The 16,119-nt window shown below is 35.2% G+C and overlaps 1 protein-coding gene across 2 annotated transcripts in view; it reads left to right on the top strand.

The window, feature by feature from the left end:
- Nucleotides 1–2,367: 2,367 nt before the first annotated feature.
- map3k3 (mitogen-activated protein kinase kinase kinase 3) overlaps nt 2,368–16,119 on the top strand; it is a 32,042-nt gene continuing 18,290 nt past the window's right edge. For both annotated transcript variants that reach the window (XR_012401045.1, XM_683602.8), the window contains exons 1-5: nt 2,368–3,680; nt 11,309–11,394; nt 14,803–14,933; nt 15,023–15,063; nt 15,487–15,586. Coding sequence is in view for 1 of the 2 variants with exons in the window: in XM_683602.8 (XP_688694.2) it covers nt 11,391–11,394; nt 14,803–14,933; nt 15,023–15,063; nt 15,487–15,586 (276 nt within the window). In the remaining variant the exon portion in view is untranslated. The remainder of the gene's footprint in view (nt 3,681–11,308; nt 11,395–14,802; nt 14,934–15,022; nt 15,064–15,486; nt 15,587–16,119) is intronic.

The following is a 16,119-nucleotide window of genomic DNA, read 5'->3' as shown; positions in this document are numbered from 1 at the left end:
ACATGGGTATGACACGAGTATTACAAAAAGTAGGTAAAATAGGAGGACATTGGTGACGTCCTCGTTTCTCAAAATGCTTATAAATCACACAGGATGAGTTTAATCAGAGAGTAAAGTTGCACACAGTCTCCTGTGATGGCTGGGTTAAGGGTTAGGGTGGGGTGAGGGCAATGCAATATACGGTTTGAACAGTATAAAATGTGTGTGCGTGTGTCCATGTGTCTGACCTGCAATCCTCATTGCAACAGATTTAAAGATCATTTGAAATAATGATTGACATATGTATATGAATTAATAGTTATTCAGAATTTCTGGTTACCAGTGGTGGAAAGGGTACTGAAAAATCAGACTCAAGTAAAAGTACCATTACTTGCCCAAAAATGTAGTGCAAATCGAGTAATAATTACAACAGATAATTTTTACTCTAAGTACGAGTAAAAAGTAGCCCTTTTAAAACAGGGTGTCAGCGGCTCTTAAAAAATCTTAAAGTCTTAAATTTCAAAACCTAAATGTTTTTAGGGCTTAAAGAATTAAATTCACTAAAATATTGTGTTGTAGGTCTTAAATCATTTTAAAAAGGTCTTAATTTTCCTCAGTCCAACTAAAGCTACCCAGTCAGGTCAACACACAACCAATTATCAACAGTCCATCTAAATAAAACTTCTTTTTTATTGCAAAAAGATAAAATGACAACAGCTTTCAGACATTTTTACAGAAAATTCTACAGAATTTAATTCCCTAATCAGGAAAAGAAAACTATTAAAAATTACATAATTGCTAAAGACGATAACGACAATATATGCCTTTTATATGATCTTCCATTTATACAAAAACTATTTACAGAAGTAAAGGGGGTGGACATCATATTTATGAATAGGCATAAAACTTAAGGTTTTATGACAAATGTAAAAGTTTTTGGTATTTAGTATTAAATACCAAGTTTAATCACAGTTTAGTGTGTCTTCAATGTTCTAATGCAGAGATGCCCAAGCTAGGTCCCACGGGCCAAAGTTGGCCCATGGTAACATTTGATTTGGCCTGCCATCCCATTATAGAAAAGAATGGGAAGAATGATGGAGATGCTTTAGACTAGTGTTTCTCAACCATGTTTCTGGAGGACCACCAGCTCTGCACATTTTCCATGTCTCCTTAACCAAACATACCTGATTCAGATCATCAGCTCATTAGCAGAGACTGAAAGACCTGTAATGGGTGTGAAAGACATCTGAAACATGCAGTGCTGGGGGTCTTCAAGGAACGTGGTTGAGAAACACTGTTTTAGAAACGGTCTTTTCTAATCTAATGTAACCTTTTGTTTGTGTTATTGTTAAAAGGTAACTGAAATTAAATGTTTAATTAAGCGGTGTGAATGAATCAGATTTAGTTTTAATGTACATACTGTCACCCGGTGGATAGAGGACAAATCAAGGCAAAGTCAGGTTCTGCTTGACTAGTGTATTCAGTATTGAACTCTACTGTGTTATAGATTCGATTTGTTTATGCTTTAATTGAGATAATTTATTAAATGTTATACTGCATTAGTTAACACAATCTAAAGTAATCTTTTCTAATAAATTAGGAAATTACCCATGACAACTTTAATGTAATACAGTTTGTTATATTTACCTTCGGCCCACGGCTCTCAATGGTATTTGTTTTTTGGCCTTTTACAGGAAAAAGTTTGGGCACCCCTGTTCTAATCTCTCTCTCTCTCTCTCTCTCTCTCTCTCTCTCTCTCTCTCTCTCTCTCTCTCTCTCTCTCTCTCTCTATATATATATATATATATATATATACACATACACACGTAATGCTGAATTACAAGTGTTTTGATGCTTTAGGATAAATATTTAGCCTGAATAATTCTTTGTATAGTGTCCACACAATTATTTCACTATAAAAATGTACATGATTCTCTATTTGTAGCCCAATATTAGCAAACTTACCTACTTCTCAGTGCAACTCTATATATTTAAACTTCGACAACATTACAACATGTAAAACAATAGAAGAGAAGGGCATTTATTTAAGTGAATTGTAGTGTTTCATTTGTCTATTTAATACAATAAATAAATGTAGTCTAATATTGTTAATAAGTACTGGTCTTACCAAGTGGAAGGGGTCAAATAAAAAAAATGTAAGCCATATCTCTACATTTTAGGATACTAACAATATTGTGAAGGGTATTGTATATGAAGCCATTGTTCTTCACCTGACTCCAGCACCGCCATCCAGCGTCTGACCACTGCTAAACTCACCTATAATTGTTCACTTCAGCCTCCTACGTCAGAACTGTGTGCGCGCCAGTGATGCTGAGCGCGTAACGTCACCAAGCGTGAACTGAAGAGAGGAGAAGCGCGCCCCCGAGCGTACACAAACTACGCTCACAGTTGTCATCTTGAACATGTTACGGGAATCACAAACGACATGCAATACCTTTTTTCCTCCCGGTGACGAGTAAAAAAAATCGCGAACACAATTCGGTGTCTTGCACGGACTATAAAATGACGAACTTTCGGCTGCTTTCAAAGGAAGCGAGCTTATTGGGTTCCGGTGACGAACTGCTTTTTCGCTGTCAGGAAACTCGGAGCTAAAGATTCATTCTAGCATCTGCTGTTTATCGCCATCAACATCACGAGAATGCTCGGACTAATGTCGCCTAAAGATACCGTCTGCCGCTTGAAATCAACAAAAGCTCTTGAACGGCCCTCGGGGAGCGCATTTCTCGCACTTTCTCCGAGTTTTAACTTTCGCTGAGTTTAACCGTCATCAACGGAAAGGGGAATTTGCTCTCGAAGTTCAAGTAGCCGCTGACTGTAACGCGCTCGGCTCTTTGTCCAGATCTTCGACAGTGCGATCCCTGTGCGGTTATCCTGTTTTTTCTGCATTTACTTTGTCTAAAGTGGACACACGACGGCTGCTTTCAGAGTCACATGCCTTCATTCATAATCGTTTGTCGCATAATAATGCTGAGATTGTCCAACAATCGGACTGAGGGCTCTTTTTCTTGTTGTTTTCTTGTTCTTCTTGGCTGTATAAAGTTGTCACGCACAGGAATCATCAACATATACAGATTGTCGGATCGCCTTGCACTCGGAAAGTGCAAACTATTCGTGCAGTGAAGTGGTCAGACTAATCGACGGAGGGAAAAATATGCAAACCTAGCAGGAAAAGAAGCCATCAGAATCACGGAAATCCTTTCCTTTCCTCCATTCTGCTATTACGTATGGATTAACGTTATGTGTGTATCGAAGCAACTCACTTAATTATGTACAGTTAGCGTTATTATAAAGACATTTTATCTTTTGGAGCTGAAGCTTTTTGTTCGGATTTGTTTTGAACTCTGCACTAGTTATGCTGCTTACACAAAGACATGTTGCTTCTTGAAACGTCCGTGTTTCATTCGTAATGCTACTCTTTTCCCTCTCTGGGTTGACTGAATGTTTTACATTTTTGTGTATTTAAGTGGGCTTGACTCTCGACTGAGCTGAGGAACAGGTTTTATGGATGATATGGGAGACCCTCAGGGGTCCGCGCGCCTGGGAGCGCGATAGCAATGGCAGCGGCCTGGAAACCTGTGGACAGTCAAATTGCATTAACTGTATCTATAGCGAGTGTCTGCACGATACACATCGAGTATTTGGAGGACAGGACACAAGGTGGATTTCAACCCCTGGCTCAGGTGAGTGTTAAGTTAGGGGTTATTAATAGGCTTGTAATTAGTTAAGCATGTAAACATTTGAGTGTTTGCAAAGTTAAAAGGTAAGTTTAGTTAAGCCTAGCAACAGCTTTATATGTGTTTTGAGTGTATTTCATATAGAGACTGCCATGTGCATAGTTTTTCTCTGTTGCTCTTCATAAATATTACTGTATAGCTTCTGTGTGACTAACAGCAGACTGTAAACTGCATAGCAATCAGCTGATTCACTAGTAGCCTACTGAAAGTTATTTTCAATATTTACAATTTCTTTTGCCATGTGCCTGTGGATGTATTTATGCTTTTGTGTTTGGTTTGAAAGCCAAAGAATGCAGTGTAAAAACTGGAAAAAATTATAAATAGCGATTTTTGATGTTCAGAATAGGTTTTCTATTCTAAGCTTTCTAAAAACATTGCATTCATTACTTTATTGTTGTCATTATTTTAAAGCTTTAAGGTAGGTTCAATTGTGTTTATATTTTTCAGTAGGGAGTGCATAGGTCAAGTTTTCCTAAACTTTTTTTTTCTTACATGGACACAGCTGTAAGGGCTAATGGTTGGAGATATGAACTTGAACTCAAAAGGTTGCAGGTTTGAGTTTTATTAGGACTTGTAGGTGAGGTGAGTGAATGAACAGCTTTTCCACCTATACCCATGACCAAGGTGCCCTTGAGCAGAGTACCCAAACTCTATTAGCAGTCTTTTAATGTAACTTTGTTTTAGTGATCTTGAATTGTGATAATTTTGTGTAAAATCTATATTTGTTTCTTCAATTAAGTTTGAGTACAACTTATTTGCTGTCATACAGTTATATTGTAAACTAGAGGTCAGCTGGAGAAATGTCAACAAACAAATGGAGAAATGCATGTTTATGTTTAGTTAATAACGTCATACAGTATGTGTGCATACCTAATTTTAAAACTCTGGCCTTTGTGTAATTATTTTAAGATATAAATTTTTGGCCATCCTTAAAGCAAACCTTTTTGATTTTTGAAAAATCAAATGCTGACATTTTAGTTTTGTTAAATGCTGTGAAATTAATATATGCTGTAGAAGCATTGTTAGCTTAATTTAGACATTTTAAAATTAAGTATCTAACATTTAATGTTGTTTAAGCTAAGATATCTTATTAAGATATAATTTATATATTAATATGAATATCTTGTTTCTCAGTGATGGGTTACAGCTGGAAGGGCATACGCTGGGTAAAACATTTGCTGGATAAGTTGGCGGTTCATTCAGCTGTGGCGACCCCAGATTAATAAAGGGACTAAGCCCAAAAGAAAATGAATGAATGACTGAATATTTAGTTTTTTGGTTGATTAATCCAGTGTCTTTCTTTGTGCTCCAAACTTGTCAATGTGATCATTAAAGTCCACTGTAGGTCAAACTCCTAAATACATTAGCATCACATTAATCTATTGCTAACCTGAAACCTACATAACAACATTTGAAAATCCCACATCAGTAGGCCAGTAGTGTTCTAAACTGTCATTTAGAGCTGATAACTAGGACCAGACAGAATCTGCTGACATTTTTGTACTATTTCTGCAGAGAAATTTGCAACAAATGTGCGGATTTATCTGGAATGATTATGAGAGCATTAAACAAAAAAACGTAATATATATGACATAAAAACTTTTTAAACTTTAAGACAGAGAAAATTACATTACAAAGTTTATTGTAAATAAATCAAAAACATTTTCATATTAGTCAATAATATCACTGAAATGTGTTTTAAAACTGAATAGAAATAAATGTACACACATTTACGGAAGTAAATAAAGACTCGATGGGCTAAAAATCTGTAAAAATCTATGGATTTCTGCATGTGCAGATTCTGTGTGGGCTTACTAATAACTAATTTCTCCACTTCCAAATACACTGAAGAAAGATATGAACCATTATTATAAATTAGCACAAAACAATAATTGTACACTCCTCTATTAACATTTCTGCACAACACAGGTCTACATTTAACACTTTTTGGTAACTCATCATGGATTCACCTTAGTCATTAAATCAGTTGTTTATGATCTTGAGTTGATACAGGGATGTATTGGCAAACTGTTTGTGAATTATTCCTGATTTGATTTATTATATGTTGTATCATGTTTATATCTCTATTTTTACTGTCCTGAGAAATTCCTTCACAAGTATTACACAACCACTGCACAGACTACAACTTACTCCGAAGGTGTCAGATCACTTTATGTATAATGTATCATGGCTTTTGGCCAGTTCGTGAACTAGTGATCTTTTTCACCATCTAGAATAACTTGTCATCATCTACCCCAGAGCTGACAGGAATCATTTTTAGTCTAGTCTCTCCAGAGCATTGGGGAACAGGAACACTGGAGGGGATTTGTGCTGTAAGCCTGTGAGTCTCTTGTACTGTAAGCCCCTCCGTGAGCAAAAGCCAACAGCCTCAGCGCCAGCGCCACGGCTGGGAAAACCAGCCACAGACTAAACAGCTCAAAATCAGGAGAGAGGTGGCTGGGGGCAGGAATGGTAAGAGAAATTTGTTGAGATTCTGGTGAGCTATGGAAAAGGGATACAAGCAAAACAAAACGGCCTTCTCCCCTCTCCAGATTCCACACATACTTACCACAAGGTAATTAAGAACAGGAGAAGGGGGAAAAAGACAGAGAGGGGGTCAACGACTGGATGAGAAGGAAAAAACTTTTCTGTTCTCTGTATGTTTTTGCCCCATGATCCATTTAAATGTTAAAGTAACTTTGTGTGTGTGTGTGTGTGTGTGTGTGTGTGTGTGTGTGTGTGTGTGTGTGTGTGTGTGTGTGTGTGTGTGTGTGTGTGTGTGTGTTAACCCTACTTGTTATATAGTTTTGAATGTTTGGACAAAAATAAATCACACACCAAGACTACATTTGCTTATCAAATTTGGACAATAGAACATTGGATAAGGGTTGTCTGGTCTGGTGAGTCTTCTGACATTTAAATATATTTGGTTAAAAATGTAAAAACCCAAATCAAAGATTTGATGTTATGATGTGTTCAATAAACAATTTAACCTTAGTGCTCAGAATAAGTCCACTCAAAATCTGAGAAAGGTGATAGAGTCATTTGACATGTGAGCCGTTGTCGAACTGGTATTGGAATATTAAGCTTTGCTGAAAGTTTTGTTATTCTACTGTTGCGAGGGACAATATGGTTATGTAAATCTATATCCGTTTAAAAAGGAAGAATTATGAATGGAAATTAATTGACAAAAACAGGTTTTATATCAGTGTCCTAGAAAATAGTATACCCATATTAACCTTATTTTTCAAGAACAAGAAGTCTACTCATTTTTGCACTTGTTTTAGAATTTCAGATTCAGTTGTTAATGGGAGAAATGATCAGGAATATTTAAAGGCAGAAGACTGTCAAACTACTTGCTCTACAAACGAGTTTGTTGATAACTATACATAAAAAGTAGAAAAAAAGAGAAAAAATCTGTATGCAACATCAAGCAGCATAACAAGCTGTTTTTACCATCTAAATATCAAAGTAAGTAAATAAGACCGGAAATCTCAAGCCCAAAAGATTCCAATGGCCGTGCCTGCAAATACGTTAAGAATAAGTTCAATACATGGAGGTGGTACACAACAGATTTAATTATGATTTTGCCTCGGCCTTATGTTCTGCCAATATTTACTGTCCCTCATGTTATTCCAACCTTGAAACATTGTTCATCTTTGGAACACAAATTAAGATTTTTTTTAATGAAATTTGATCCAGAGCAGTACCAAAAAGCACAATCAAAACTGACCAGTTGCTTTTAGCAGTTCAATTATGAATATTATGAAGCTACAAGAATACTTTTGTTCTCAAAGCAAAAATAACTTTATTCAACAGTTTTTATTTATTTATTTATTTTTTTACTTCAGTGTCAGTATTGGTCCTATAGTTGCAACGTTTATGAGCACTGCACCAATGTACTCACCTCTGTTTCTTTCTCTGTTTGAAACAAAGTACAGATGCATGACTATATGTCAGAGGTGCAAACAAGCATGTCAAGCACCCTATACTGACTAGGCATGGGACAATAACCGTGTTCAAGGTATACAGCGGTTTGGAAAAGTCAAAGTTTTAAATTCGTCGAAATTTTCTGCTATGCCTTTTCTATGGTATGAGTAGGATTTTTTTATTTACTTAATTTGTTTAGAACAGCAGTATCTCCAGCAGAAAAGATCAAAGTTGCCATTTTTAAAAACAAATTAAGAAAGTAGAACTCTATTATTCATTTTTATTATTTAGCCTGACATGTTTACTGCTTCAAAATATTTTAAATGTTTCTCAAATTAAAATATATTGTGTACAAAGGTGAAAAAGTTTTGTTTTTTATCCAGACATTTAAAAAGAATACATTTTAGAACAGTTATCTCATACCGCGATACCATAAAACCATGATATTTATATCTAAGGTTAGCATACTGTCAGAATCTTATACCGGCCCATGCCTATTACTGACACTGAAGAGAAGAAACTTGAATAAAGTCATTTTTGTTTTATGCGCATACAAAAGTATTTTCTTATTGATAATATTCCATTTGAACCACTGAAGGCATGTGATCTGTTATGAGGATATTTTTGGTATTTTCTGGACTGAACAAGGACTGTTGCTGTCTTCGTTTTCATCTTAAAAATCTTAATTTGTATTCTGAGGATGACCAAAAGTCTTTGGTTTGGAATTATAATATATCAGATCAAGATAAAATTTATATCAATAACAATGATGAGCTCTGGACTTTTCTGACTTTATATTGATCTAAGAGCCAATCAAATAGCAGAAATGTGCAACAATGGGAATATAGAAGTGTGTTGATATTAGAGACGTACCGAATTTTCGGCCACCAAAAATTTGTTGGCCGAAAATGTTATGCCATTTAATGGACCCTCTAATTTCTATGGCTTTTGTTATTGTTGGGTTACTCTTTTAAATCTGGCAGCATTAACAACTGATGTCCAAATATATATCATTCAATATGGAAAATAATTAACGAGATTGCATTTTTGCCATATTGCCCAGCCCTAGATTCGAGGTAGAGTATTTAACAACATGACTTTAAATTTGGGTGAACTAACTTTTTGAACACAGACGTGGCTACTGTTTAACAAATAAATACAGTAATAACAAATACAATTCTTACCTGTTGGTCAAGATTTAGGTCTTTTTGAAGAATTTAATATTCTGTGCTTTAAACACCACCAAAAAACATAACATCTTTAGAATGAAAAATGGTATTAAAAGATTTTGTTCAATAGGAAAGCAATAAAATGGAGGAATGTTCAGATTATAAGTCAGATGGTTTTGGTCAGGAGTTGGTGTTTCACAAATGGAGGTTTCCAGTGGTGTGGCATGATTCCAGCACATATCCATTCAGAACTCGCATGAAGGAAAAAGCATGCACACTTTCACCACACTCTCTGTGGAGCGTTCAGGTGAAGGTCTGTTTAACTTAGACTGGGATTTATGGGTAGTGAGGCATCAGATGGGGCTGAACACACTCCTGCTTGTTGAGTGTTCATTGGTGGGGTGGGTCAAGCCACCTGGGTGCCACTCAGGATATTTGGCTGAATGGGTGCAAATAAGTGATTTCTGACCTTTAATTTCTCATGGTTCATTTGTAGCTGCATGACTAGAGGCGCTAAAACAAATATGCTCCTTACCTCATCCTATTGGTTAATCATTTCAGCTTGACCATACGTTTGGAAGGATGAGCGGTTCTCTACAGTTCTCAGTTAGTTCTTTCTCCTTCTGTCCACTTTAGTTCAATCAAAAGAGAGTTTAACAGGTTTCGTGACGCACAGGCAGGTATTGTCATTATTAGGAATGATGCAATCTTAACCAGAACTCAACTTTTAAAGTATGTGCTGACGTAAACTGAATATTTAGGACAATTATTAGTCATTTTGGCCCTCAAAGGTTCACCTGGTCCAAGTTGTGTAGGATAGGTTATATTTGACATTTTGCACGTTTAGTTTGAATTTGGCAATTTTGTATGTGTCTCGTCTCATTTAAGTAACTCATTTTTGAGTATTAATGTAGATGTCAATTCATCATTTTGTGAAGACTAAAATATGTTGCCCTGCACGTTGCCCTGGACTTCAGATGGCAAATCCACTAGGTGTGGTCTACTTTTTTTTTTTTTTTTGCAATTCTGAAATGCGTTGCTTAGGGTATGTAGGTTTCATTGTAAGTTTCAGATACACATCATGCTTCCATGAGAAGGTGGCAATTGTCGCACAGATCCCCTATATTTGCAAACCGCTGACCTAAACACTTCCCTAAACCTAAACAATACTGTAATAATAACATAATAATAAATACCACAATTTTTTTGGTATTTGTTGTGCAAAAAAACTGCATGAAAATACAGTATTACTTGATTATTTGATATTATGTCTCTGATACATTGGTCATAGCACTATTATATACAAATAAAAATAAGTGGAATAAATTTAGTTTATTAGCTTAAAACTATGTTTTCTGTTAAAAGGAATGAAAAAAGTGTAGTTATTTCTCAGTAATAATGTAAAATAACTTTATTTGTAATATTGCTATACAGTAACTACATTAAAGGTGCAGTAGATGATTGTCTTCAGAAACATTTTTGTTGTGCTGGTTGAAAGTCTCTTCACAGTCCAATAGTAATGATTACAATTGAATAATATTGAAATGTGCTCAAATCTTATTTAATAAAACGTAGTTTCACTAAGCTTAGTAAATTAATACTGACACTGTAGATGCCACGCATAGCACAGAGCTTAGCTATGATTCAATTAATTCCTTCCGAGAAATTGGTAACACATTATGTGAAACTATCGTCTGGACACTGGTAAAGCATTTTCCCCCTGTAAAGACAATAAAAGGTTGCAGGGTAATATACTTGTATTAATATAAAATTATCCTTTAAGAGCTTCACTTACATGGTTAGCATTCGAAGCAATATTATTGATGATGATATTAACCATTAGAATGTTGAACCTTGATAAATATGACAAAAACGTCAGTTTTAAAGCACAACAACCAATATAGTGCAACCTTTTTTCACATTCTTTTTGTTAATATGAGCCACATGTGTTCATGGGCAAATGAATTATAAAAAATATTACAGTCATGTTGTTTATAGGGAATGTACATTTTTTGAGTTAGACTTTACTCTTTGAATCAAGCATGTGAAACTGAAGTCTGCCAGTTTTTGAATGGTAACTATTTCACTCAGCTTTTTCATTTTTTTTTTTTTTTTGACAAAGCTTTGTGCCAGCCGGCTCAGCTTACATTCTTTTATGTCTCACATGCACCAATTTCATTATCCTGTTACAGTCTTTATTTTTTTTTAAGTGGATGTTTTGTGCATCTAGCATCAGCAAAGTTTAACTGAATAAACATGTGTAAACTAGTTAAATATTAAAATATGCTTGTGAATGAAAATCCCCTAATGGATGGTGATGTAATGTTTTATTATGGCAGTTGTTTACTGTGATGTCATTGTTTGTTAGATTTATTACAGTTTTTTTTTTTTTTTTTTTTTTAGGTAGGGAAGTTATATATACCCTCTGATTTTATCTAGAGTTTCTTTATAACCTGAATGTTGTTCCACTTTTAGGCCATTGATGGGTGATGCTAGAGGAAAGTGTGTGTAAGGATCTTCAAATCTGAACAAAATAACACACATCCATACTGGCAAAATGAGTAAGTCATCACATTTTGTCTTAATTTGCATAATGTGTTTGTGTATGTAACCCTTTTAATCAGGGGTATTCAACATGCTTTGAATTATTTCTTGATGTCAAGTTTTTTTTTTTTTAATAAAACAAATGAGTATTTAAAAATATTGGTCACACTTTGCAATAAGGTTTTATTAATGTTAGTAAATGTATTAATTAACATGAGCTAATAATGAACTAATATATCTATAGCATTTATTTATCATTATTCATAATTTACTAATGCATTATTAAAATCCAAATGCTTTTAAACTTTTAGTTTATGCACCATGAGTTCACATGAACTAACTTATGTATTTCAAGTAACATTAGCATCAACAAAGATTAATAAATGCATTGTTAATTGTTTGATTGTGTTAATAAATAGCTTGGCTGGATGTTTAATAGTTTCTCAGTGGTTAAAATGTACTTCACTGCTTAAATTTTTTTAAAGATGTCTCTTACTAAAAAAATTATATTGTAATTTTTTTGCAGTCCAAAGTAATGGTTTTCTGTGATTCCTGCGGTTATGAATTAAATTGTGCTTTTACTGTCTTTACTACAACACATGCACTGTTTTAAAAATGTTTACATTTTGTAAAACTAATTTTTGCGGTGCAGCTGATCACAGAGAGTTGGAACAGATCTTTTAATTGCAGTTTCTTTGCAAATACTGTTCTGTGGACATGTTTATATGTTACTACAGAGACATTTTAATACACTCCTGTCAATTAATTCAGTGGGCAAGGTAAACCGCAGACCTATGTCACTTTGCAGTGGGCCTCAAAATTGCTGGGATTTGGATCCTATTTTAATGTGAGGATATCTTTTAAAAAGAGACTTGTTAATATCACTCCAATACAATTGTGGACACACTAACAGATCAAACAGCTTCCAAAAGTTGATTTTGGATCATAGGTGTCCTTTAACTTTATATATTCTTTGCCTCTCTGTGAATTTGGCTTGACCTGTTTAATTGACAGTGTCCCATCAGAGAGAATGACTACGAAATTACTTTGACACCTAGAATTAAGTATTTGTTTGTAGCTGTTTGAAGAGAAACATACAGACAGTGACTATTCTGTGTTCTCACATGAATAAATATTTTACAGTTGAACGGCTGAGTCTGGGTTGATCTGTCATGTTCCCAGTATTAGGTAGATGAGGCTTGTGAAGGCTGTCCAAATAACACACTGCGAATATTTTCCCTCTGTGAGGAGTGAGCTTAGCCAAGACACAGCTCGCTCTTATATCAAACATGAGAACAGAGATCTCAAAAACACAGTCGTCTTATTCTCATATGCTTCACAGCACTGACGCAGCACTGGTAGTTCGAATGAGAATGTGTTTTCACAAAGGAGAGCAGAACATTATCAGTTCCTCTGCACCTGTGCTGTAACTGTAGAGCAAGTTCATTTTTTTTCTGCGGCTGGAAGGGCATCCGCTGCGTAAAAACTTGCTGGATAAGTTGGCGGTTCATTCCGCTGTGGCGACCCTGGATTAATAAAGGGACTAAGCCAATAAGAAAATGAATGAATGTTTTCAGCAAAATATTTATGTAATTGCTAAATGATAATTTTCCTATTATTAATATTTCGATATAATATGTCGTTGAAGGCCCCCATCATACACCCAGTGCAATAAGGAGCAAGACATGTTTGCCATGATTTGTTGCTATTTTCAGACCAGTGCAACCCTAATTTTCATGTTTTCCGCCATGTGTTTAAATAGCAAATCGGTTTGCACCACTTTGTGGACTCATGGGTGTTCTGGTTTAAAAACGAATTCTAAAAAATTCGAAACCACTGCCTGCATGCCTTTTTCCATTGGGGGGCTTTTTCAGTTTATTCATGACAATTTGCTTTTGTATAATGTAGTTATTATTATTAGCAGTATTAATTATTATATGCACATTTATATTTGTTTAATAAAAACAAGCTTATATTTGTACACCTGTCGGGTTTTTGAAGACGTATACATCAAAATATGGGGCTAAAGAATAACACCTGTGTGTGGATATAACTTCTTTGACCACACTTCATTATTGTTAATTTATTAATTTTATGCAAATTAGAATTGAATTTAGAATTAGTTTTGGACAAATATTTGTGTTTAACAAACTAAATGAAATATGTAGGCTAATGGATGTCTTTAGTGGAGTGTGTACAACACAGTTATCCATGAAAGTAAAGGAGTAATAAGTAAAAGTAAAGTAAAGAGGCCGAATGGAGGAGGCTCGTTTTTTATTCTTGTGCTACAGATGGTTTGTTAACCTGTTTCTTGCTAGTGAAGCATTCAGTTTTTCCTCTTGAAATCGCAAATGCGCAATGGTGCAACACACCTGACTGTTAAAGGGAATGGGAGATGAGACTCTGATTGGTTTGATGCAAGTTATACTCAGAACACACCCGTAACTTGTCAAGACAACCCTGTTAGGCCATGAGGCGGGGCGCAAAGCAGATTTTTCCTTCCCTAAAATAGCAAAAGTGGATTCGGACACAGCCTCGATTGGTAAAATAGAGCCCTCAGTGTCAAAACCAGAATATATATTTTAAAATTTTTATTTTATTACTGTCTAAATTCACTTGTCTATTTGTAATAAAACAATTTATTTTAGTTTCAGATTTTTTAAATTTGAATTTTATCGATTTAAAAAAAAAAAAAAAAAAAAATATATAGAATTAAATATATAAAGATATAGAGCGTATACATCAACATATGGGGCTAAAGAATAGAATACATCAACATATGGGGCTAAAGAATAGCACCTGTGTGTTGATATAACTTCTTTGACAACACTTCATTATTTTTCATTTATTAATTTACTGGAAATTAGAATTAAATTTAGAATTAGTTTTGGACAAATATTTGTGCTTAACAAACAAAGTGAAATTAAGATTAAAGATAATAAAGATTGATTAAAGATAATAAAGATATATTAATCCGAAGTCGTCACAGCGGAATGAACCACCAACTTATCCAGCACGTTTTTAAGCAGCACATGCCCTTCAAGCCATCTCTGGTTAACATCTACACACACTTATTCACTCACACACTCATTTACTACGGACAATTTAGCCTACCCAATTCACTGGAGGAAACAAACGTGAACGCAGGGTGAACATGCAAACTCCACACAGAAACGCCAACTGAGCCGAGGATCGAACCAGCGACCTTCTTGCTGTGAGGCGACAGCACTACCTACTGCGTCGCCTGTATATCATTATATCATTATTATATATATATATATATATATATATATATATATATATATATATATATATATATATATATATATATATATATATATATAAGACCATAAAAACTAACATTACAATCATTAACCAATAGCATTACAATCATTATAAGCAAACTGTAATTTCTTTCTTTCCAGACGAGAGACAGGCTCTTCATTCAATTATGAAGGATCTGGTGGCCCTGCAGATGACCAGGCGCCAGCCAACGACAACTTATGACACGGCAAAAACTAAACCTGTCATCCCTGCCAGCTCTTCCAACAGATTGGTAAAACACATTTGTTTCTAGAGCAACTCTGACCTTGTGACTCCTGCATGACCCTGACATGACCTCAGCTTTTTTTTCTTTCTCTTCAGGAGGATGTCAGGATTAAGTTTGAGTTCTGCGGTGAAAGAAGGTGAATCTGAGTTTCATTTCTACTGGAATGGTCATGTGTGCCTGTGTGTGTGTATATATTAAAATAGCAATGCAAACAGCATGTTCATTGGTGTACTGAGACGGATACACACAGGCATCCTCTTTTTCTCTCTCTCTCTCTCTCTCTCTCTCTCTCTCTCTCTCTCTCTCTCTCTCTCTCTCTCTCTCGCTCAGCTCTCACACTGGTGGAAAGGGAAAGTACTGTGGTTTGTCCGTGGCTGCCAGGACAGACCACAGCTATGCTAGGTGTGCTTTCAGGAATGTGTTAGCTCTGCAGATCCAACTGTGTGTTTGACTTGACTTGCCGTCTTGGATTACACATCTAAAGAAATCTCAGCTTCCTGTTTAACCCCCCCTTCTCTGTGTGCATGGCGTGTGTGTATGTTTATATATGTTTGTATAGGATTCTGATGTTTGGGCGGCCTGTGCAGTTTGAGGAAGTCCAGCAGAAAGTCAAAACATTTTTTGGTCAGCAGTTAGACCTGCATTATATGAATAATGAGGTATTGATTCACATTTGAATGCACTCACTGACACTCCCTTATGTTTGCACTGTACTCATGTTCAAATACTCAAGACATTCATAACTATTATTTTAGCACCATTTTATGGAATGATTGCTGAATGTTTGTATAAGTGCACTCAGTTTATTTAGGTTAAAATGATACAAACAGAATTATCAAAATGATTGATTTTTTTTTCATCAAACTGTCGCAAATATTGACAGTTGTAGGGTTTCTTAGGGCTTATTCCCACTGAACACGTCTAAAAATGCAAGAGGCAACAGTTCGAAATTGTTTGATTAAAGCTCAGTAAAAGCAACACGGGCTCATTATGAAAATGTATCCTCGTGTACATTTCTGGAAAGTGCAAATTATGTAGCCAGAGCTACTTATTGCTACATTTCGTCATTAAAATGAATGCTACATGGTGGTATGACTCCATCAACGATTTCTGTTTCTTTTTGCGTTAGCAGCTGACCACTTACCTATGTATGAACAGCTTTTCTGCTGTTACCAGTTGAACAGTGGCTTAT

The sequence above is a fragment of the Danio rerio genome, chromosome 3, assembly GCF_049306965.1.
Source record: "Danio rerio strain Tuebingen ecotype United States chromosome 3, GRCz12tu, whole genome shotgun sequence".
NCBI lineage: Eukaryota > Metazoa > Chordata > Actinopteri > Cypriniformes > Danionidae > Danio > Danio rerio.
This window is presented reverse-complemented; position numbering and strand designations above follow the sequence as displayed.